This window comes from Acomys russatus, chromosome 2 (genome assembly GCF_903995435.1).
Source record: "Acomys russatus chromosome 2, mAcoRus1.1, whole genome shotgun sequence".
Taxonomy (NCBI): domain Eukaryota; kingdom Metazoa; phylum Chordata; class Mammalia; order Rodentia; family Muridae; genus Acomys; species Acomys russatus.
Window position 1 is genome coordinate 54,908,842 of NC_067138.1, and position 25,494 is coordinate 54,934,335.

At 46.3% G+C, this 25,494-nt stretch overlaps 1 protein-coding gene across 1 annotated transcript in view; it reads left to right on the forward strand.

Annotated features, from left to right (window-relative positions):
• Gabrr2 (gamma-aminobutyric acid type A receptor subunit rho2) overlaps positions 1–16,916 on the forward strand; it is a 38,999-nt gene extending 22,083 nt beyond the window's left edge. Inside the window, exons 4-9 of the mRNA XM_051161278.1 lie at positions 1,177–1,400; positions 2,086–2,168; positions 2,361–2,501; positions 5,346–5,498; positions 6,607–6,803; positions 16,278–16,916. Of these exons, the coding sequence (XP_051017235.1) occupies positions 1,177–1,400; positions 2,086–2,168; positions 2,361–2,501; positions 5,346–5,498; positions 6,607–6,803; positions 16,278–16,589 (1,110 nt within the window). The 3' untranslated portion in view covers positions 16,590–16,916. The remainder of the gene's footprint in view (positions 1–1,176; positions 1,401–2,085; positions 2,169–2,360; positions 2,502–5,345; positions 5,499–6,606; positions 6,804–16,277) is intronic.
• Positions 16,917–25,494: the final 8,578 nt, after the last annotated feature.

Genomic DNA, 25,494 nt, shown 5'->3' on the forward strand with positions numbered 1-25,494 from the left:
TTCTCTTCATCTGCTCCCAGAAGAAGGTCTTCTGGGAGGTTACCCCGCCTCCCACTGTAACTTGTGTCTTAGCTCTGGCTTATGGTCGAAGGGCCCAGGGCAGGAGACACCTTTTTTTAAAAAACAAAACAAGATAAGGCTCCAGGCTGAAACCGTAACAAGTGTGCGTGATTTAGGTGAGTGCTCTACACTGAGCTCCGCGTCCAGCCCTCACTCAGCAATCAGTTATTGAGCTCTCGCCGTGTGTTTTTGCAAGGCATTAAACTCAGTGGTGAACGGTAACTCACTGTGTGAAGAACACGGTTCTGCCCTCAAGGCCCTCACAAGTCCAGGGGTAGACATCTTTGTGGGAGGGTCACCTGACTGTCCAGGCTCCTGTGCCTGACCCCTCCGCTGACGCCCAGTGCTTGAGGATGCCTGAGCTCTCAGTTTCTGCTCCTCGTCACGTATTCTGTGTAAAGCATGCGATATGAAACTCCCCACACCTTTAAAGGGTTATTAAAAGTCAACTCTTTCCTCTGTTCGTGGGGTGGGGGGTGGGGCGGAGCACGGGTTTGAGGCTTTAGTGGGGGATAGCTGGGGAGACTGCTATCTGAAAGCCTCCTTCTCCGCCCACACCTGTCATTCTAGCCTCCCTCCCCCTGCACCCCCCTCTTCACCCCTCCCCCTTCCTTCTCTCTTCAAACTCCTGTCCATGCTTTAAGGAGAAGCGCCCCTCCCCCATGTTTGGATCTCCATTTTTCATACTGTTCCAGTCTAACACTCTTCCTCTGACCTTGAGGCCCTTTTCTTCTTACAAAATTCACCAGAGGGGATCATGACACCTTCCTTTCCAAACTGACCCCTGGAGTTTATCTTCTATTATAGTAAGAAACTTTGTCCACAGGGACCTGGTGAGAAAGGCCAGGGTTTTGGAAGCAGTATACCCTGCTGGGCTCTGGCCACACTGTGGCCCCACGGCTGGGTTTTCGGTTGCAAAAGTGAGCCATGTTTTCCCTACGGCCACAACGCGCCATCACGCTGGCCACCATGCCCAGGACCGCAGAGCTGTCCCTCTGAGTCTGGAGGCAGAATCGAGGCTATTCTGCAGTGGAGGACGGTGGGTCAGTTGCAGGCAGGATGCTCTCTGAGCCTTTCTGTGTAACCGCCCTGCTCTGGCTTCTTCCTGGCTCCCAGGACTTCACCATGACCCTGTACCTACGGCACTACTGGAGGGACGAGAGGCTGGCCTTTCCCAGCACCAGCAACAAGAGCATGACCTTTGACGGGCGGCTCGTGAAGAAGATCTGGGTTCCCGACATCTTCTTTGTTCACTCTAAAAGGTCGTTCACTCATGACGCCACCACTGACAACATCATGCTGAGAGTGTTCCCAGATGGCCATGTGCTGTATAGCATGAGGTAATAGTCCGAGGGCCCTTAATCCTTTGTCCAGTGTCATCTCTGGCCCTGATGAGCTTGTCTCTGTAGCAGGGTCTATGGGGGGGGGTGACATGACCTTTTGATGTCAGTCTGATGCTCCCTCTTTGCTGGAGATTTACACTTGACTTGAGGGGGACAATGACTTTTTAATCCCTTAGAGACTAATTATGATTCTAGTTGATTTGGCAATGAAAAATTTAAATTAATAACAGTAGCTGCTGTTTGCTAAGTGCTATTGCAGGTTGGCATCTGAAGGGATTTGGCTGATTCAAGGGTCCTTATACCTTACGTTTCTGAGTGGTTCACCAGGACTTAATTTTAGTACCAGATACGTTCTTTTCTTGGGCGGAGGATGCCACGGGCCCCACCTCCCAGGCGTCTCTAAGGGAGGCAGCCCTGATAGCCGAGGAGGGTGCGGAGAGGGATGCGAGTGTGGACAGTTAGCAGTCAACACCCCCCACGCCAGCAGCTGGGCGCCAGCAATTCCAATAAAGGAGATCTGCCATGGATCCAGAAGCCAAAGCTCAAACTCAGTTTCCATGCCTTCGATGCCCGCCTCCTGAAGGTGACCTACCCAGGCTGCCGCCACCATGGGTGATGTCCTGGGAGCCCCGGCTGATGGTCCATTCTCAAGCCAGCTCGCGCCTTTGTGTTGTACATGCAGGATTACCGTCACTGCCATGTGCAACATGGACTTCAGCCACTTCCCCCTGGACTCCCAGACCTGCTCTCTGGAGCTGGAGAGCTGTAAGTATGCACGCACGGCTTGCATGTCTTTGCCTTACTCCCCGTCCCCTCCTCGCTCCATGCAGGAATTGTGCGGATGAGAACTGCCTGCCAGTGTTAAGAACTGTGCTCTCTGGCTCAGGGATTTACTCATTGCTTCCCACAGCCAGGGAAGTAAAGAGGTCAAGTTCACTTCTTTTCCTCTCCCCAAAGATGCGTATACGGACGAAGATCTGATGCTGTACTGGAGGAACGGGGACGAATCCCTGAAAACAGACGAGAAGATCTCCTTGTCCCAGTTTCTGATTCAGAAGTTTCACACGACTTCCAGACTGGCCTTCTACAGCAGCACTGGTAGCTAATGACCGTCACAGCCGGACTCAAATGTGGAAGAGACACATTTGAATTCTCCAGGCTCAGCCTCTTCCGTTTCCAACAAATATATTTTTGACTATTCGAATAAGGTGTAGTCCCAAATATCACTTTTGAAAAGCAGATGATAGAGTCAACTGCTATCTTCTGAGATCCCACACCCAGGGGGGACAGCCTCCAGACAACTGTCTGACTCACAAGAGTGGGATTATGGTCTGCAGGCAGTCTTGTGTTCTACTTCACAGCTAGTGTGTGTGTGTGTGTGTGTGTGTGTGTGTGTGTGTGTGTGTGAGAGAGAGAGAGAGAGAGAGAGAGAGAGAGAGAGAGAGAGAGAGAGAGAGAGAGAGAGAGAGAGGGAATGTGTGCGTGTGTATGTGCATGCTGGAGGCGAGCCCACGGTCTTGTACATGCTCAGTCCATGTTCTACCACTGACATACTCTCATTTTTCAGTACTCAGTTTAACCTCTTGGATCCTGGGCCATGTTTGAACATTTGAAGTGATCCATTTATCAATCTTTGTCTAGTCTTACCTTAAGCCCCTCAGTTAGATTTTTAAGGTGACCCTAACGAAGCTCTTCAGACTGGGTATTTAAAACAATTGAGATTTCTTCTGTCAGTTTGTGAGGCCAGAGGTCTGAGGGTGATGGACTGGCCCTCTGCGGAATGGAAGGCAGAACCTCCCTTCCAGGCCTCTGCTGTTTGCCTGCTAAGCTTGACACCCTGTCCTGCAGCTGTGCTATACCACCCTCCTGTCACTATATGTTGTTCTCCTGGGCCCTTACTTGGTGTCTTCCCTGTTTGCTCATGTCTAACTTTCCCTCTTCTGTAGGGACACCAGTCACTGTGTTGGGGGTCTATTATAATCCAGTGTGTCCTTACTTTGTCTTGATTACATCTGCAAAGACCCTGTCTCTAACTAAGGTCATACTTGCTGGCAGCAGGAACTAAGACTTCCATTTGAAATATAATTCAACAGTCCTTCTGCAGGCTCCGGGGGCCAATGGAAGGGACTTTTACTTCATCGCCCCTTGTCCGAGAGAGAGAGAGCCGAGATGCCCAAGCCCTTCCATGGAAAGCTTTTGTGTGCCTTCCTGATCCTGCATGCTGTCCTAGCTGCTCACCTGGCCCCTCACACTATTCTCATGGCACCAAACACTGGAGGAGCACAGGCCCACGCGGTGCTCTGCTGCCTTCAGGCCAGCCACAGGCCTGCTTCAACACACGCCCAGTGTGCCCATCTTCCTCTCTTCCCTTTAGCTCATGTGCACACGCGACTTTCTTATCTATTCTCTGTAGTTGTTGTCTTGCTTAGCTTTAAGATTTATTTTATTTTTATGTAGATGAGTGTTTTTGCCTGCATGTATGTATAGGTGCTACACGTGAGCCTGGTACCATCATCAGATGTCAGAAACTGGAGTTATGGATGGCTGTACGTCACCATATAGGTGACTCTGGACAAGCAGCCAGTGTTCTTCACCACCAAGTCATCTCTCCCGCCCTCTTATCCATTCTTTTTAAAAAAAATATATTTTATTAATTTATTCATATTACATCTCAATTGTTATCCCATCCCTTGTATCCTCCCATTCCTCCCTCCCTCCCATTTTCCCCTTACTCCCCTCCCCTATGACTGTATACATTAATGTATACATTAAATAATTGCTACCCTACAAATCCAAGGTTTAGATATTACTATTCTTTGATTTCAGATCAGGAAACTGAGAGTTAAGGATGAAGCGGTCAAGGCCATGTTGGTTCTGGCCTCTGTGCTGTAACGTGCACTTGACAATTCCCTTTCCCACTCAAGCCTCCTTAGAGCTCAGATTCAAATGCATCTTCCGTTCCACCATTCACTATGACCTGAACACATACCATGGGAGTGGTGGTCTCACACAGGAGTTACACACTGTGCACATGTTCATGGCTCTTTTCTCTGCCCCAGTGTTTGCAACACAGCTTCCTGTTTTTTGTTTGTTTGTTTGTTTATTTGTTTGAGACAGGGTTTCCCTGTGTAGACTTACTTTGTAGACCAAGCTGGCCTTGAACTCACAGTGTTCCACCTGCCTCTGCCTCCCAAGTTCTGGGATTAAAGGTGAGCGCCACCCTGCCTGGCCCTGCTTTTCTTGACTAGAAGTGAGGATGATGAAACAGTCCTTCCTAGAACAGAGGCAGCTCCCAGTCTTTTTGAGGAGACCCTCTACAACCCTAATGAGCAGTGTGATTCCCTTTGTGGGTGCCATTTGGAGCGCAGGGTGGGGGGTGGGGCAGGCGGGAAATAGAGCTGATAAGACTAAGCAAACGTGGGATGAGGTGTGCTTGAGTGAGCGGCCAACTCAGTGAATAAGGGGACCAGAAGGAGAGCCCAGCTCTTCTGGCTCCTGCCCCAGCAATACTGACCTCAACAAGAGAGAGCCACTCTAACTCCTTAAGCTCCCGAGTAGCCAGCCACTCAGGCAACACAGCCGTAGTCTGCAAAAAGCAAATACCAAAACCAACAACTAAATCTGTATATTTCCTTCTGCTTTGCCCCCAAATTGCTGTGAAAAGTTAGATCATACTCCGTTAGAGAGTGTACTAGATATAGGCAAGGTGGGCATAGCAGAGAGGAGGCAAGGCTTTGTGTCAAGCCTACTGACCCTGGACTTACTTTGTTAGACCAGGCTGGCCTTTTGAACTCATGGGGATCCACCTGCCTCTGCCTCCCAAGTGCTGGGATTGAAGGCATGCGCCACCACCGCCTGGCCCAAGTTTCTGCTTTCTGTGGTGGTTGAGAAGTATCAGGGATGCTCTGATGGGAACTCATTCCTCCTTCCTGTGTCCCCCAGGCTGGTACAACCGTCTGTACATCAACTTCACGTTGCATCGCCACATCTTCTTCTTCTTGCTCCAGACCTACTTCCCTGCCACCCTGATGGTCATGCTGTCCTGGGTGTCCTTCTGGATCGACCACAGAGCTGTGCCGGCCAGAGTTTCACTGGGTAAAAGTATTTGATAAGGTGTGGTAGGATGCTTTTGGTTCATTTTATTTTTCAGATGACCACTAGGTAATGGAGAATTAAAGTCATGGGCTGGGCGTGGTGGCTCACTAAGTGTAATCCCAGCACTCAGGGAGGGCTGGAGGACTGGAAGTTTAAACCTAACTGGGGCTACATAGAGATACTTTTTGTTTTGTTTTGTTTTGTTTTTAAAGAAAATAATAAAGTAAGTCTTTAGAAGTCTTAGCTGAGGGCCTTGTGAATCAAAAGAGGGCTTTGCTGCCTCTTGCCTACTCTGTCCACATGAGATCTGAGGTACCACATTGTGAAAGCCTGGGGAACTAACACTGTACCCCTCAGACTGCATCAACTCACAAAGGTACAGCCAATAATGATTGTGGCAGAAGCCAAAAGGTTATCCTGTGAATTCTAAAACCCTGCTGGCTAGTACAGCTGCGGCCAGAAGCAGGTGCTAACGTGTGGTTCCTGGAGTGAGGGCTGCGTTCCTTTGGCCAGACCCTGAATCCCAGGGTGAGAATGTACATTCCAGCATTGCAATTTGGACAAAGCCAGGTGGAGCCTGAGAAATGGGAGGACGTCTCAGGCAAGCCACAGAGGAGGACAACTGGACAGAGCGCATAAATGTGGCCGAGGCAAGGGGACAGTGCTTACTCCTTTAGAGGTGCCCTTGAGCTACTGTTTTTTTTTTTTTTTTTTTTTTTTTTTGGTTTTTCGAGACAGGGTTTCTCTGTGTAGCCTTGGCCATCCTGGACTCACTTTGTAGACCAGGCTGGTCTTGAACTCACAGCGATCCGCCTGCCTCTGCCTCCCGAGTGCTGGGATTAAAGGCGTGCGCCACCACGCCCGGTTGAGCTACTGTTTTTAATCCCACACCATAAGTGGTCCCTTGTGAGGCATGATCTTGTCAGTCACATCACAGGAACTCAGACTCCCAAGGTGACTGAAAACAGGCAGCTGGCTCTTGGGGTGACATTCTGGAAGGGGTGAGTTAGGGAAGGCCTGACTGTTTAGGGAGTGAAGCCTATTTAAGAGACACCGTGAGGTGTGGGCACACTAGTGGGTCAGCAGCTGAATCAGGATGGTTTTACAGGCATCATGACGGTGCTGACGATGTCCACCATCATCACGGGCGTGAACGCCTCCATGCCCCGAGTGTCCTACATCCGGGCCGTGGACATCTACCTCTGGGTCAGCTTCGTGTTTGTGTTCCTCTCGGTGCTGGAGTATGCGGCTGTCAACTACCTGACCACAGTGCAGGAGCGGAAGGGACGGAAGCTACGGGAGAAGGTTAGGAGACGCCACTCCTTTCCTCTTGTAACCTGCGCCTAGCGTCTGGCTGAGAGAGTAGGGACAGTTAGGAGGGGCCAGTACCTGTGGGAGAGCCTGCCAAAGTGTGAGCAGTTTTCATCTTGCCCTACTCAGACAGAAGCTGTGGGTAGGAAAGATCTTTAAGTGCTGCTCTATGGTAGCTTTTGCTCCCCTCAGCGTTTGACGACTAGCAAGCAAGCAACAAGCAGGCAGGAGCCACAGCGGGTGCCACCACCCCGAGCTCCAACCCTTAGATCCGCAACTGTTCCTTTCTCATACAATATAGTTTGATGATGGTTTCGCCTTCCCCAATCCCTCCTAGATCCCCTCCACCTCCTAACTAACTCAACTTTTTCATTCCTTTTCTCCCTCTTAAAACAAAAACAAAACCCAAGAAACAGCCCTGACCTGAAACCATAATAAATAAACAAAGCCCAAGAAGACCAAAAATAAATAAACAAAGACAAAAAACACATAAAAAAACAATAAAAAACCAAACCAAAACAACAACAACAAAAAAGTAAAAAAACAAAAAAATAAAAACAAAACCAAAACGAAACAAACAAAAGACAAAAAACAAAAGCCCAAACAAAGCAAAATGAGACAAAACCAATTACTTCTTTGCAAGTGGGTATCAATTACAGAGGGCTCCTTGGGTAGGATTGGGAGCCTGTGTCCACTTCCCTCTCTCAGTGCGGGGACCCCATCTGCCTTGAACTGTCTTGAACACACTGCAGCAGTCTCTGTGAGTTCATGTGTGCGTCAGTCCTTTTCTGTGTGGAAGACACTGCTTCCTGAGAGTCATCCATCACCTCTGGCCTTTACAGTTTCCCCTCCTCTCTTCCACATAGCTCCCACATAGCTAGCTCCCTGAGCCCTGAGGGGAGGGGTTTGGTGAAGGCATCCCGTTTCAGACTGAACGTTCTGAAGTTTCTCGCTCTGTCCACTGTCCAGCTGTGAGTCTTTGTGTTGATTATTATCTCATGTTCTTTTTTCCCTCCCCCTCATATTCTTTTAGTAGGATAATAGTGTTTGGTTTTAACCAGGCGTTTCTAGTCTCAGGTTTCCAGACACTTGAACAGTACCAGGTATGGCCATAGAGTGGGCCCTAAGTCCATTCAGTCGGAAAGTGCATGGATATTTCCGGAACTACCGTGCCACTATTGCACCAGTCTATCTTGCAGGCAGTCATTATTTCAGGTCACAGCGTTTGTAGCTGGGTTGATGATTACCTTTCTTCTCTGGTAGCATGCAGAGCACTTCCCGATAACATGGATGCTTGTCAGTGGGAATGAAACTTCTAGTTAGGCATCAGCAAGACTCTCCGTTTTCAGTGAGATATGTCACTGTTATCTTCAGCAATGGGGCCTTACCATCCAGTTGTGGGAAGTAACCAATAGCCTTGGCAATAGCCTTTGAAGTTTGGGGTTTCAAGGGGCCCCTTTGTCCAGTGACCCGTGCCTGGTACTGCTTTTATTTGGTGGCATAAGTTTCCCTTATTATTTGGTGACTTCATACATACATACGTACATATACATACATACATACAGACAGACAGACATATGTATATATAGTATATATATAGTAATACAGTTTTCCATTTGATTTTTCTTTCTTTCTTTCTTTCTTTTTTTTTTTTTTTTTGGTTTTTCAAGACAGGGTTTCTCTGTGTAGCCTTGGCTGTCCTGGACTTGCTTTGTAGACCAGGCTGGCCTCGAACTCACAGCGAACTGCCTGCCTTTGCCTCCCGAGTGCTGGGATTAAAGGCGTACGCCACCACAACCGGCCTCATTTGATTTTTCAAGTGGCAATTAGTGTTAGTTGTCCCTTCCTCCATTCCCTCCTTTTCTCTTTTCTCCTATCCCTCTCCCTACTTCATCTTACCCCAGTTTCCTCCTTGTCTCTCCATAAAAATGTGTTCCATTTTCCCTTCCTTGGGAAATTCTCTCATCCCTGCCAGTCTCTTACCAGGTACCTAACCTCTATGGTTATTCAGATTGTGGCCTGCATATTGAAGGCTTAAAAGCTACATCCACATTATAAGAGAAAACACACAGTATTTGTCTTACCTCACTCAGGAGGAAAATTTTTTTAGATCCATCAATTTACCTGCAGTTTTCATAACTCCATTTTTCTTAACTGCTGAGTAATAGTCCATGCAGTAGATGTGGCACGTTTCCATGATCAAATTTATCAGTTGATGGACACCTAGGCTGTTTCCGATGTCTGGCTGTTATGGGCGGAGCACAGTGAGCACGGATGACCAGTGTCTCTACGGTAGGGTGTAGAGTCGTTGGGGTATATGGCCAAGAGTGGTTTAGCTGGGTCTCTACGTAGATCTATTTCCAGCTTCCCGAGGAGCTACCACACTGGTTTCCACAGTGCCTGTTCAAGGTGCACTCCCACCAGCCGTGGGTAACCTGTTCGTCACTCCCAGCTTCCTCACTAACACAGATGTTCAACTGCTGAGCTCTCCCTCCAGCTCCTGTCATTTGTTCAGTTGATCTTAGCCTTCCTGACTTAGCCCCTCTGAGGTAAAATGAGATCTCAAAGTACTTTTAACGTGCATTTCCCTGATGGCTAAGGATGTTGAACATTTCTTTAAGTGTTTCTCAGTCATTTGTGTTTCTTCTTTTGATTAACCCTCTGCTTAATTCTGTACCTCACTTTAAATTTTGGCTTATTTGACGTTCAGGGTTTTGTTTTCTTTTAATTTTAAAATATATTCTAGATATTAACCTTCTATCAGATACATATTTGGTAAAGATCGTTCCCCATTCTATTGCCTGGTGCTTCGCCTGGATGGTGGTGTCCTTTGCCGTACAGAAGCTTTTCTGTTTCATGCGGTTCCATGTAACTGTTCTTAGTGCCTGCCCTATTGGTGTCCTGGTCAGAAAGTCCTTTCCTGTGCCAACGAGTTCGAGCCATTCTCACTTGCTCTTCTATCAGATTCAGGGTACAAGGTCTGTCCTGAGGCCTTGATCCCTTTAGAGTTTTGTGCAAGGTGATCGGTATGGCTCTATTTGCATCCTTCTACAGGTGGCCATGCTGTTTAACCAGTTCCATTTGCTGAAGATGCTGTCTTTTCCCCAGTGTGCACTTTTATTGAATAGGTATAGACAATGGACAACCTCGTCTTGTTTTTTATTTTAGTGAAAATGTGTTGAGTTTCTGTTTAGTTTGATTTTCGCTATGAGTTTACTGTAAATTGCCTTTATTATGTTGAGGTTGTCCCTTGTCCCTAATCTTTTATCATGAAGGGATGCTGTATTTTTGTCAAAGGCTTTTTGTAATCATATGGTTCTTATCTTTTAGTTGGCTTATGTGGGGGATTGCATTTATTGATTTACATATGTTGTACCATCCCTGCATCTCTGGGATGAAGCCAACTTGATCATGGTGGATAATCGTTTTTGATGTGTTCTTAGATTCAGTTTGCAAGTATTTTATTGAGTATTTTCATCTATATTCATAAGAGAAATTATTGGCTTATAATTTTCTTTTCCATTCTTTCTTTTATTTTTTCTTTTTCTCTTCTTTTTTTTTGGGGGGGGGGAGGAGGATTGGGTCTTTGTGTGGTTTTGGTACCAGGGTAGTAGTGACCTTATAAAAAGAATTGGGGGAGGGCACTGGAGAGATGGTTCAGAGGTTAAAAACACTGCCTGTCCTTCCAAAGGTCCTGAGTTCAATTCCCAGAAACCACATGGTGGATCACAACCATCTATAATGAGATCTGGTGCCCTCTCCTGGTGTGCCGGTGTATATGCAGGCAAAACACTGTATACTTAATAAACAAATAAATGTTTGCCAGGGGTGGTGGTGCACGCCTTTAATCTCAGCACTCAGGAGGCAGAGGCAGATGGATTGCTGTGAGTTCAAGGCCATCCTGGTCTACAAAGTTAGTCCAGGACAGCCAAGGCTACACAGAGAGACCCTGTCTCAAAAACAAACAAACAAACAAACAAACAACAACAAAACAACAACAACAATAACAAAAAAGAAATTCATTTATTTATTCTAGGTTTTCCAATTAGATGGAGTACAGATTTTTAAAGTATGTCATGATTCTCTGTATTTGTATCTGTTATAATGTCCCCTTTTCATATCTAATTTTATTAATTTGGATCTGCTCTGTGAGTCTTTTAATTAATTTTCTTAAGTGTTTGTCAGTCTTACTGGTTTTTCTCCCATCCAAGTACTAACCAGGCTCAGCCCTCCTTAGTTTCCTAGATCAGACATTTTGATTTTTTTTCCGAGTTCCAACTCTTTGTTTCCTTGATTCTTTTTATTATTTGTTTGTTTCTATTTCATTGTTTTCAGCTCGGTTTGGTTATTTCTTGCCTTCTCCTCCTTTTAAGTGTGATTTCTTCTCCTCCTAAAGCTTTAGGTGTGCTGTTAGGTTACTAATATGAGATTTCTCCATTTAAAAAAAAATGTAGGCACTTAGTGCTATGAACTTGCCCTTAGAGCTGCCTTCGCTGTGCTCTATAAGTTTGGATGTATTAATTTTCATTCAATCCTAAAATGTTTTAAATTTTCATCTTGATTTATGTCTTGACCCGGTTTCCCTTCAGCAGTAGTTTCTTGTTGGTGTCCAGCTTTAAGCATGGCTGCCAGATGGGATGAGAGGTGGGTGCCATTTTAATTTTCTTCTATCTGTTGAGACTTGCTTTGTGTCCGAGTATGTTGTCAACTTGGAGGCAGTTTCCTCAGCTTCTGAGAAGAGAATTTTTCTTTTGAGTGTGGGTGAAATGTTCTGAAGATGCCTGCCAGGTCCATTTGACTTATGACATTATTTGACGTCAGCATTTCTCTGTTTATGTTTTATCTAAATGACTTGTTCATTGGTAAGAGTTGGGTACTGAAGTCACCCACTATCAGTATGTGAGGGTCAATACATGATTTAAGTTTTAGTAGTGTTTTTATTTTATGAATGTGGGTGCCTTGGTGTTTAGTGCATAAATCTTGAAAATTGCAATATCCCTTGATGGATGTTTTTCTTTGATGAGTATGAAGTGCCTGTCCCTGTCTCTTCTGATTAGTTTCAGTTTAGTCTATCTTATCAGATATTAAAATGGCTACACTTGCTGGCTTCTTGGGTCCATTTGCTGAGAATTACGTTTTCTACCCTTTTGATCTGAGATGATGCCTGTCCTTCATGATGAGGTGTGTTTCTTGGAGGCAACAGAAAATGGACCATGTTCTCTAATCTACTCTGTGTCTTTTTATTGGGGAATTCAGTCTGTTAGTATGGAGAGTTATCCCTGAGCAATGTTTGTTGATTCCTGTTATTTTGTGATTCGGATGTGGGTCCACCCCTTTGATTTATTGTTCTGGGATCATTTATTCTTTGTGTCTTCTTGGGTGCACTTAACCTCATAAGACTGAATTTTTTCTTCTAGTGCCTTCTATAGAGCTAGATTGGTACTTAGAAATTGCTTAAATTTGGTTTTATCATGGAATGGTTTGTTTTGTTTTGTTTTGTTTTTTCTGTTTACTGTGATTGAAAGTTTCTGGGCTGGCACTTGTGGTCTCTCAGAATTTGTAGAACATCCAAGCTCTTCTGGTTTTCAGAGTCTCCACTGAGAAGTCAGCTGTCATTTTGATGGGTTTGCCTTGCAACTTGTAACTTTTTTCTCTGTGTTTATTTATTTATTTTTTATCATGTGCTGAGGGCAGTTTCTTTTCTGGCCTCGACTCTTTAGTGTTCTGTACTCTTCTTGTACCTTGTTAGGCATCTCTTTCTTCAGGTTGAGGAAATTTTTCTTCTATAATTTTATTTAAAATGTTTTCTGGGCCTTTAAGTTTCTTCTCTGTCTTCTATCCCTATTGTTCACAGGTTTGGTCTTTTCATGTTGTCTCAGATTTCCTAGGTGTTTTGTGCTTCGATTTTTTAAATATTTAACGTTTTCTTTGACTAAACTACCCATTTCTCCTGCCTTGTCTTCAACAACTGAGATGCTGTCTTCCTTGTCTTGTAATCTATTGGTGACGCTTACCACTGAGGTTTTTTATTTGAAATCCTACATTTTCATTTCCAGTTTTAGTTCATTTTGGGTTTTCCTTCATGTCTTGAATTGTTGTTAATATTTCACTTGACTATTTGTGTTTTCACAGACTTCATTAAGGGATCTATTTATGTCTTCTCTACGGCCCTTCAACATGTACATAATTGCTGCTTGGAGTCCTTGTCTTGTGCTGTGCCTATATAGCATTTCTCAGGGCTACTGTGATAAAGTTACTGGATTTGGGTGGAGGCATACTCTCTTGGCTATTCGAGCTCATGGCTTCATGTTCGGAGGAGCTAAGGTGTTTGAGGTGATTCTAGGTGTTGGTGTTGGGCCTTGTCTGTGTCGGGTGTATGTTTTGTTCTGTGATTGCTGCTGCCCTTCCTGGATCCTAGGCAAATGTGGTGGCTGTACGGTCACTGATAAGAGTGTTTTTGCAGGTTGAAGGGCAGCAGAAATGGATGGAGATGAGCTATGAGAAGAGGCTGAGAGGGGCAGTAGGAAAAATTTAGGGGGGTCTGGTCCCCACTAGGAGACAGTTGGGGGTGTGCTGGGAGGAGAAACTCAGGCTGCAAAAGGATGAAGAAGAAGAGTCAGGGATGCAGGGGTGAGGGGAGACCTGGGTCTGTACCAAGAGGTGGAGTCTCAGCAAGTGGAGCTGGGGCCAGATGATGGGCTCCTGTGAGCAGGCTACCACGGGATGAGGGTTAAGTCTGGAGAAAGCGTGACAGTTTCAACCCAGTGTGGCCACTGGAAATAGTGGTTGACGCATAGGACAGAGATGAACTGTCAGTAAAGCCTGAGAGGGTCCTTAAGCCAACCACAGAGTATTCCATGAAATAGCTTGTGCTGGCACAAGGGTACTGATTTGGCCATTAGACTGATGGTGTTTTTGCTTAAGTACGAGGGGTCACAGGAAGTTGACCGATAGCTGCCAACTAGGGATTCAGTCCCCATTCCTCACCCTTTCTTATGTACAGGAAAACGGACACAGAAGGAGTGTTCACAGTAAGAATGTGACCCTGCCACCTGTAGTGATTTCTAGCAGCAGCCTTTCACACTTGCCTGGCACCCTGAGAAGTGGCCTTTCTCTTCCTCCAGATACACTAGGTTGCTCTTAACCACTAACCTATCATTCTAGCCCCTATTTAAATATGTTTTGAATAGTCTTTCTCTTTTAGTTTTTAAAAATTTGGTTTTATGTGTTTGAGTGTTTTACTACCATGTATGACTGTACACCATGTACATGCCTGATACCTGAGGCCATCAGAGTGTGCCAGATGTCCTGGAATTGGAATTATGGACCTATCATCTACTGTGAGCCACCATATAGGTGCTGGAAATTGAACCTTGGTCTTCTGCAAACATAGCAAGGGCTCTTGACCACTGAGCCAACTCTCTGCCCCCTGTTAATTACTTGTGTTTGATAATCCTTCAGTTTTCTATCTTAAGAAATAATAGGCAGGGCTACACAGAGAATCCTTATCTCGAAAAACAAAACAAAACAAAACAAACAAAAATCCAAACAAACAAACAAGAAAAACAAAAGCCTTCATCTAATTCTGTATAGCTACAGCAGGAGAGCTACTCTGTCTTCCTGCCATCCTCCCTCCAGCAATGAACTGAGCTTTTCAGCCTTCTGCTGATGCAGTTATCTTAAAATGTACTATAGACACCATAAACCCCAAGTCTTTTTGTTTTCTTTTGTTTTTGTTTTTGTTTTTCTGAGACAGGGTTTCTCTGTGTAGCCTTGGCTGTTCTGGACTCGCTTTGTAGACCAGGCTGGCCTCAAACTCACAGTGATCCATCTGCCTCTGCCTTCCAAGTGCTGGGATTAAAGATGTGCACCACCACTCCCGGCCCAACTCTTTTATTATTTATTTATTTATTTACATATTTGTTAAGAGACAGGGTCTCTCACAAGTAGCCCAGGTTGGCTCAGACTTGTGATCTTTCTGCCTGTTTCCGGAATGCTAGAGTGACATGCATGTGCTATTGTGCCCACTTATGACCCCTAACTCTTACATAAATGCAACTTTGAAATAAGGACACTTACTTGGTGTGGTAGCTCACACCTGTAATCCCAGCACTCAGGGAGGCAGAGGCAGGCAGATCTCTGTGAATTTGAGGCCAGCCTGTTCTACAAAGCAGCCCAGGACAGCCAAGGCTACACAGAAAAACCCTGTCTAAAAACAAAACAAAACAAAAAACAAATAGGAAGGAAGGAAGGAAGGAAGGAAAGACACTCACTGTTTAAGGTTTTTTTTTTTTTCAAAGTTGAGGACAGAACAACCGAGAGAGCCTTGCACACGCCAGGTAAGTCTCTACTGCTGAAGGACATTCCCAGCCTTTCTTCATCTTTTGTCCTTTTCCCTTGATTCAGGAACACTGAGGCAGATCTCCAGCACTAGAAATAGAATGCATAGACTTCAATTCCTGGCTTAGGCACTCATGAGTTAGGAAGAGGAAATGTGGGAGTTTTAGGCAAGCCTGGGTTGCAGAGATCAAGCTCCTGTGTCAAACAAAATAAATAAAATAAAATAAACCCTGGCTTCAGGGATTTGAATCTCAGGTTTTACCTCTGAAACTGGGCTGGATCAGTGGCTCTCAATTCTGGCTGTACAGCTGTTTTGTAACCGACTTTTCCTGGGAAGACACAACACACACACACACACACACACACACACACACACACACACACACACCATCTACTCACCCCAGATAGGTAGCCCATAATAGACCAAAGAATGGGTACCACAAAAGTCCAACTTGCTGAACCAATGTTTTACTGGGGTCACTTACAGGAATATGGGTGAGAATAGAAATGGGTGAGGAGCAGAAATGACTCAAAGACAGCTGTATCACTAAAGCCCACCCATGGGTGACAGCTCTACTGCACCACACTGCCCACAGGCAGCCCAGCAGGTTGGAGAGTATCCTTTCCAGGTGGTTCTGTTAGTCTGAGCCTCTCATGGGCAACCTGGCTGGCCTTTTTTTTTTTTTTTTTTTTTTTTTTTCCCCCAGGCACTTCCCTGGTCTCTGTTTCTCTCTTGGAGCTGGATTTTTGTCAGTCTTGGCAGAGACTTCACTGCCCTTATAATTCCGGGAAGGGGGCGTGGCTGATGAATCTGGTTCATTGATGAATCTGGTTCGTTTCAGGAACTTCCTGAAGCTGTTTTGAATTGTTTGCTTCTTGTCTTTATAAGCGGCCCTGCCGGATGCCATGTTTCAGTTGTGAGGAAACTGCTACACAATAGCGGAATGATTTCCAAGTTTAAAGCTAGCCTGGAGTGGGTGTGAGAGTGGTCCTAACATGCAGGGAGAGTAAAGAATTACTGTACTCGGGCTCTCTGAGGTCCTTAGATCTATGTCTCTGGGTAACTAGGTCAGCTCCCTTTCCCTTCTTCAAGTTCTAACTGAGCCCGTTTCTGTTCGCTGCCTGTAGTTTCCATGCATGTGTGGAATGCTGCACTCAAGGACCATGATGTTGGATGGAAGCTACAGTGAGTCCGAGGCCAACAGCCTGGCTGGCTACCCAAGAAGCCATATTCTGCCAGAAGAAGAAAGGCAAGACAAAATAGTGGTTCATTTGGCCCTCAATAGTGAATTGACAGCCTCCAGGAAGAAAGGCCTTCTCAAAGGCCAGATGGGGCTCTACATCTTCCAGAACACCCATGCCATTGACAAATACTCCAGGTTGATATTTCCAGCCTTCTATATAGTTTTCAACCTGATTTATTGGTCAGTGTTTTCCTAGGGATTCCCAGGCTGTGTCCAGGAAAGGGCATGGACAGTCCTTGGTGGACACCTGGGCCTAATGACCACCCTTCCTACACCAGGCCAAGCAGCTCTTCCTGGCTTGGGGGAGCCCAGGGACCTGCAGCTGCCCTCACCCCATCTTCATGGGTCTTTTCCTAGCTCATTCTGCCTACATCACACCTTTGACTTCTCCGAACAGTGCTGTCTTTTGTCGTTTGTGAACTTGTTCACAAGAATTCCCCTCATACCCACTTAATAAAAGACTCACATGCCTCCCAGATGCCCTGAGATGCTCAGTATGGGAAGGAAGAAAATGAGGGACAAACTAAGGGACATTCTGGGTAAGAAACTGGATGCAAAACGCTGTGAATTTTTTCAGTTGAATTAAGTGCCTATATGGCAAGGAAACAAACAAACAAACAAACAACTCTCAGAACTGAGAGGAGAAGTGATTTGGTCTACACAAAACTGGTAACTGACAAGATTTTATAAATTACTCATTTCCCTATTTAGTCAATCATTCATTAATCACCGAGCCCCCACCAAGCGCCTGGAACTGTGGGCATGAACAAGTAGTCTTTCCCTTCGTGGAGCTTCTTTAAGCTACACTTGTTCTACACACACAATGTATTTCTGCTCTCCCATCCCCACCCACCCCGCCTCACTCACCCACAGACCCATTCTGTTTCCTGGTGGTTTTGTTCAGGGTCTGTCTAAAAGAGCATTTCCACGCTCCTGTGAGACTCTCATGAAGCCGGCTCGGTGTTTCTCCCCTGTGAGACACCCTTATGGAAGGAACTGAGGCCTGAGAATATTGAGGAAAAGCACAGTGTGGGCCTGGAGAGAAGGGGGCCTGAGTCTGCAGTGGAAATCTAGTCAGATGCCCACCCCACTTCCTGTTTCAGGTCCCTCCCCTTCCTCCTCAGGAAAACAGTGTCCTTGATCACCACCATTATCATCATGTCTGTGTTCAGGTCCATTGGCCACCCCAGGGATCCTATGCCCTGCACCCAGAAGGGCCCTACACCCTAGGGTGACTTTCCCCTTACTTCTACTGCAGCTAAATAGGCATTAAGGTAGTCTGACGTGTTTAGCTGACACTAAGTTATGTTAGGAGAGTACTAGAAAATTTAAGGAAATCTCTATCAGAATTTTGGGTGGTATAAATGACGTGATTCTTCCCTTAAGCCAAAGCTTCTGGAGCCTGAAGGTTTTAGGGTTTCGTTTATTTGATTTTGAGGAGCAGTAAGGAACGCCTCCTTGCTAAGGAGGGACACCACTTTGCCCTCTTTCTCACTGTCCTCACCAGCCCACTGTAAGGGCCTAGGTATCTAGATCCGCAAAGGACAAAACCTTGCTTCAAATTAAGTAAATGCTGGCCTGTAGAACATGCCCTCCAGCACGTGACTCTAGGGCAGGAACTGATGCTGAGGACAGAGCCTCCATGAACTCTAAGCCAGGGAGGGGCCTGCTGCAGCTACCTGGTCCTCTCACTCCCTCCACGTCATTGGCGCTCACATCTCTTCACCCCCCCCCCCACTCCATTTCCTCTACTTCCTTATGCTCTGAGGCTGTGGGACAGAGCGGGACTCACAGGGCCGTCTCAGCCAGGCTAGTCCCTAGTCCGGTTCCACTGTGACACGGGTGACCTTGGGTGGCTGCAAGATCAGTAAGCTTCTGAGGCTATCCTGAGATTTAAGAATTCTCTAGAATAATGGTTTTCAACCTAACTAGGGCTGCGACCCCTTGATACAGCTCTTCATGTTGTGGTGACCCCTGCAACCATAAAGTTGTTCTTATTACTACGTCATAACTGTAATTTTGCTACTGTTATCAATTGTAATGTAAATATCCGATATGCAACCCCTGAGAAAAGGCTCATTCAACCTTCGAAGGGGTCATGAGCCACAGGTTGAGAACTACTGTTCCACATGGATGCACAGAACTTGGAAGAGTCATTTTCCTTGTGGCTGCAACTTATTATTATAATGTGAAACTAGAATCAACAAAGATAAGTGTACAGGAGAGGGTTTGGGAGAAACAGGTGCTGCTCTCCCATTGGACCTATATGGACTGGTTTCCCCCAGCAAGGATGTGTGAACAGTGCGGTGAAAATGACTGGTCTTAGTCTCTAGCCTTTCTGGAACCTGGGCAGGCACCTTGGGCACAAGGTGCCTAATGGTGGTTCTAGAGGCTGGGAAGGACAAGAGCAGAGAGACCTTATCTAATCTTGTCTCCTGTATCAGTTGCTTTTGTGTTGATGTGGCAAAAATTCTTAGCAGAAGCAACTTAAAGGAGAAGGGATTCATTCTGGTTCATGGTTAGTCTGTCATAGTGGGGATGAGTTCACACTAGCCAGAAAGTGCGGCGGATGCTCCTCACACGGGTGGATCAGACAGCAGAGAGCTCAGACAAGAACCATAAGGCACACCCTGTGACCGCGTGTGCTGGCCAGGCCACGCGCCCCAGCGATTCCACAGCCTCCTAAGACAGCGCTACCATAGAGAATTCAGACACGTGGGCCTTGGGGGAGACATTCCTATTTGAACCACAGCACCTCCTAAAAGCCTGGCTTTCAAATACTATTACCATGTGACTCTGGATGACGGTCACCTTTAAATCATAACATGTTAGGGCCATGGTAAAGTTCCAGCACATGCTGTGGATTTTGAAGAAGGAAAGAAAGGTAAGACTGGGTTTCAAGGACAAAGTTGTCCCTCAGATGCTCTTAGTCGTTGGGCATTAGGGTAGAAAAACACAGGGCCAACTACACGCTAGGTCTCTGCTAGGGTAAGTAGTAAGAATTAAGCTTGTAGGAAGAAATAAAAGATGAGACTTTAGGTGACTTCGAACAGCTAGAGCAGGCCTGATTTAATGCCAGCGAGGTGGCGCCACTAGTCTGGCCACACCATGAGCAGCACATGTCACTCAATGACCAGAATTCAGGAGAGTGTAGATTGCAAGCCTCGGGCTAGGGTTTTTTGTAGCCAAGGACAGGGAAGGGGAAGAGTGAAGATGGAATGAGCCAGAAAATGAGAAGAAGCCAGACTGAGCAGATCACTGAGTTAGTCGGAGGCCAAGCAGAGCAATTCGGGGCTGAGAGAGAAGCCAAGTTAAGTAAGTCAGCTGGGAGAAGAGTTTGAGGCAGAACAGTCGAGTTGAACCAGCCAGGCCAGAGCTCAGAAAGAACAAGTAAGGGTGAGCTTATTAAGCAGTAAGTCTCAGAGGCTGAAAACATTCTAGGCCTTAGATTGTACAGAGGCTAGAAACTTCCAGGACTAGGCCTAGGTTAGCAGAAGGAGGCAGTAAGCCTCGGAGATGACAGTTGAACCAGGACAATAAAAGTTCCTTTTACAGAAGAGAGCTTTATTAGGGGCAGAATGGGGAAGTTAGCAGCTCTCCTTAGACGGTTGTTTTTGAGAGTGTGCTCTGCTGCCTCCTTTCGTAACCAGAGGGTGTCTGGGGTCACAGTCATCTGCCTTTCTCTTGCAATCCCCAAATAACTGCCTTCTGGAACTTTGAGTTCAGTTTAGGGCCTTGATGTTTGGTTCTGGTGGTTCATTCACCTGCTCTCTGATATGGTAGCCATGCACCACTGACATATTTAAATTTTTATGAACTAAAGTTAAATAAAATTGAGACTCGGTTCTCAGTGGCTCTGACCAAACTCTGCTCAATAGTGACAAATCCCCCTCAGCTTCCTTACTGGATGGTTGAAAGTGCCTTGAGCAGTTGTTCCCCACCGTCCTAGTACTGTGACCCTTCAGTACAGTTCATGCTGTGGTGATTGCCCTGCCCTCAGTGCTATAAAATTATCCCCCACACACACCATAAAATTATTTTTGCTACTTCAAATTAGTTTTGCTACTTCAAAACTGTAGTTTTGCAAATGTTGTGAATTAGAACATAAATGCTTTTGGAGGTTTGCCCAAAGGGGTCATGCCCCTACAGTTTGAGAACCGCTGTCGTAGACAGAGAGCTCAGCCTGTGAGAACAGATGAGAGGAAGAAGAAAGCTTGGACACACAGAGAAACGGACCCCACGGGCAGGTCATTCATTTTAGCTGCGTCTCAGACTGTGGGAAGGACAGATGAGAGCCCAGCTGTTCCAAAGTGCTAGGGCTCATGGTAGGGCTGCACCACACCAGTGCTAATGCTTCCCTTCCACGGACCACTGGACTTTCCAGTCTTGTAGTTCAGCAAAGAACTAGGTGTATAAGTAAGGATAAGGGCGCGGTATAGGGCCTCTGGATCTGCTTAGAAACCTTTAATCTCCAGGTGAGACCATTAGCCGTATTGCTTTTGTTGAAAGTATTATTGAACCCTAGCATAGTTCTGCTTCTAATTACGCTGCCCTCATAAGCTGGCACACAGCAGAGCTGCTTGTTCAGAAGACAAATAAAGAAAAATCCCACTAGTAACTGGGATGAATCCTACAACAAACACACAGAGCCCTGCGTGCTTCCACCGTGTGGGAGCACGACCCTGCTGTACCACCACTCTGCTTCACAGGCTCCCTGTGATCTGGTAGTCTGATTCTACTTGAGAAAACAAAAGGAGACGAACTGGAAACAGCAGTGAGAGAAGAAGATGGGGCTAAGGAAATGCTGAGAACACAGAGGAAAGAACATTTGCTATGGAGTATTTGAACTGTGCTTTAGTTCACAGAATCTAAGAATAATTAGATATGACATGCACTCTGATTTCATGCACCACTAAGGAAAAAAATAATGTCGCTAATTGCATGTGGCATGCCAGTAATTAACATTAAATTGTGGAAAATATCCATATTAGAATAATAAAAAGAAATAGATGTTATTCAAAAATGGGTGGCTGGTACACTTCACAGATGCCAAGGGGTTCCGCACCATCTTCAAGGGTTTGCGCTGGAAATGGGGTGGGGAGGGTGTAAAGCAGTAGGGAACCCCTCAGCCACTGAGGCATGCATGTTACAGAGAGTGTGGTTGAAGGGAGGGGAAGGCCAACACAGGGCTTCAGAAAGTGCTATTATTTGCAGGGTTTGGGGAGTGGGGCAGTGCCGGGACCTGGGATTAAACTAGGTGATAATTTCTGAGCAATGGATAGGAACTGTTTTATTACAGGCAGGAATAACACAGCAGGGAGAAAGTACAGGTGCATTCAGGGGACAGAAAATAGATGCCCCTTATAATATACAAAATATATTAGAGTTGAAAATTAAGTTTGGACAGAGAAGGATTTTGAGTAGGGGAGGGATATTTTGGGTAATCTATTTGCCAACAGAACACAAACTTGTGTTTTAATCCAAGTTAGGTGCTAATGGCATAAATGGCTTGTAGGATGCAAGCTGACAAGCACGGGGACTTACGGGGTTGAGGTGGGACTCACTGTGTCCCTCCAGAATAGTTTCTCAGTACCTGTCTCCATTCTCACCACTTCAAACAGGCTTTGTTTCCCTGATGGGCAGGGTGGGCGGGAGGAGAGAGGGAGGTGGCCATGAAAGTCTGTGAACACAGCCTTCTAGTTAGTTCCACGACTCTGGTGGGAAGGCTTTCTCCACTTGGACTAAACCCAAGGAAGGGATTCTGCTAATCTGGTCTGGGCCACGCCTGTGGAAGACAGTCAGAGACCGTGCTAGTTTATGTGTAGAAAGTTAAAAACCCTCCAAAGGTATTTTGATTTGGCTTAGTCTTTTTATAAACATCCGCGGAAGGAAGACTATGACTTTAGAAGCTGTTTGAGAGAACCATTGAGAAGAAAAGCAAAAGATCACAGTAGCAGAGAAAGTTCATGTTAAGTTCAGTTGAGTGTGAAACAGCCTGAAAGGACCAGGAAAGAGGAGGAACCGTTCTGCACGGAAGACAGGGCAGTGCGACGAGAACATGGAGGTGTCAGATAAAGAGCTCTACGCGCTGGCCTGGAAGGCAGATAAAGGGTTAGACCAGGCGATGCTATAATGGGGAAGACTACCTGAAGGAAAAAAGCAGAAGAGGTGTGAAAGAGCAGGACCCAGTACAGTGGCGCGAGTCAACAGAAGACTGTTGTCACAGCTGGGAGGGGAATTCTGCAGAGAGCAGAGAGAGGCTCGAGCCAGCAACATGAACACTGAGAAGAGGCAGCTGTTCTGAGCGCAGGAGCCCAGGTGCAGGTTCACAGACCCATGCGTGGTGAAGACCTTTAACCCGCAGCAAGAATCTCGGGGCATAGTGCTACTTGTGGGAAGGTGGATTATGTGGTTGGTTCTTACCCCTTGGGAAGATTGAAACAAAACAAAAAACAGCCAAACCCGACATCCTGGCATGCTTGTTCTGAATGAAATTTGTCTTCTCAATAGTGGTTTCCCTAAACTGTAAAAATATAAATAAACAAACAAATAAATGCATGCTGGCACTGGGGAGGGGGCGGTGATATAGGAACAGTGCTTATAACTGGGTCATTAGGTCCGTGCTCCAGACTTGGGAGCATTTGTACCATCTTCCGTCCCTCACACATTGTGTGGACACTGCCCTCAGCTATCATAGAAGATACAGTGGTAGACATTCAAGTACCTTGTATTGGGCACATTCCGTGCCCTCCATACTGTGGGTTGTGCTCTTCCTTTATGTCCCCGAGCTGTGCTTAGCTCTGGCGGAACATGAATGAATCACCTCAGGGAACTTTAATGAGCCCAAGTGTGGAAGGGCTCAGGTAGGAAGACCTGAGCTGGAGGTCAGCCCAGACTATAGACCAAAACTTGTCTTTTTAAAAAACTGGGCTGGAAAGATGGCTCACTGGTTAAGAATACTTAGTAATATTTAAGCTGTTCTTTCAGAGGACCCAGGTTAGCTCACAGCCGTCTGTAACTTTAGTGCACATAAACTCCCTCTCTCTCTCCCTCCCCCCCCACATAGACACACAAATACACACTCACACAGACACTCACACATAGACATCCATATACACACATTCACAGACACAGACACATACAGGCACAGGCACACACATATGACTATATATACACACACAGACACAGACACACTCACACATTCACTCCCATACACAGACACATACAGGCACAGGCACACATACATGACTATACACACACACACACACACATACATGTAGACTCAATTTTCTTAGCCAATATATTTTATTACAACTTATTAATCCACTTATAACCTGACTAACCAAAACCACAGGAAAAGAGGATTAAGGAACACAATAACAAAACCGTAAGGATATCAGTTCTGAGGAACGATTCTCCTGGCGTAGTCAGCAGGATTTCTTCTGCTGGAACCTGGAGTAACCAGAACCTGGAACCTCACGAAGCCTTCCCTCGAGCGGTTCTTTCTAGGAGAGGCTCAAAGTGGAGTGATGAACAGCCAAAACTAACCAAAATCTCCAAAAAGCCCCGCCCCCAGTTCTGGGCTCGTTTATATATCTCCTCCCAGAGTCTGTTCACGGGATCTTTTCAGCTGGCAACAATCAAGCTCCTGTATGAGGTGGTCGGTCTTCTAGAGGATTAACATCACCTGTTCTCTCACGAGACCGTTCCGATCCCGCACTTGGGATCCTAAAAAACAGGTTTACTTCTCCTTCACATACACACATATATATACTCACACACTCACACGCACACTCACACAGATACACATACACTAACATACACACTTACACATAGACACATACATCCACTCACACATACACACATATTCACATGGACACACGTGTATACACATGCACACACACACACATTCACCCACACACACTCCCACACCCAGGCACACACAAACACACACATTCATAGACACATAGACACACACATATGACTATACATACACATACACACACACGTGCGTGCGCACACACACACGCGCGTGCGCACACACACACACACAAATAATAAACAAATCTTTAAAAAGCTAAGAGCTGCAACTCCCTAGTTTCTAAATCTACCGTGGCAATTGCATTGTCTCCACTTCCTCTCTCTAGGCTGGTCTAAAGTCAGAAATAAACTTCTCTGAGAGAATATTGTCTGGATATGGAAGCTTTCCTCTGGACACGGTCTGAAGCCATGTTCCCTGACACACTGGGGAGGCAAGAGATGGAAGACAGGGATGAATAGAACGTGTGGCCCTGAGGTTGCTGACCAAGCCATGGGGGGGGGGGCGAAGGAAGGCAGGCCTCTCCTCTCCCCCTCCTCCTCCCTCTCCCACCTTCTCCTTCCTCCTCTCCTATGCCCCATTTCCTCATTTACTTATCTGCACTGGTCTTCCTAAACCTACCAGCCAACAACGAACACCCCACCAACCAAGGAAGTGTCTGTTGCCGGAACCTGCTCCTACTAGAGCCGGCGAAGCAAGGTTGTATGAATGAGATGTGGGAGCTGGGCCAAGATGGCTGCAGAAGCCCTCTGAAGCTTTTGTTGTTGTTGTTGTTGTTTGTTAATCGTTTGTTAAGAGAAGTTTTTGCTTTCTCCTTCTATTTATTTGGAAGGCTTTGGCTTTCCGGTGGCACGGGTTCAAAGGGAGTAGGATGGGAGGGACAGGCAAGGCCTGCCACTCACAGGCAGAAGCAGTTTCCAGCCACAGGGCCCAGCCTTCCCCAGCTTTCTCTGACCCCCACCCCCACTGCCTCGGTTCGTGCCCCACAAGGAAGCAGCAGCCACGGGCACTGTAGCGTGCATGTCCCCTTCTGTGGTATTTAAGAGGGTGCAGAGTGGAGCTCTGAGAACAGGCAGGGAACTTGGATGGTGGTGGGGCTTGGGGGTCGGAGTTGTGGAGTGGGCAGGGCGAGGGTGGAGCTATGGCAGAAGAACACTGGGAAAAGAAGCTCCCCCAGGGCCAGCAGTTGCTTGTTTTAGGGTCCGGGACAGTGGGAGATGCTCACTGTTTAATGAGTGAAGTGAATGAGCTACTCATCTCTATCAGAGTCCTCTATGCCCCA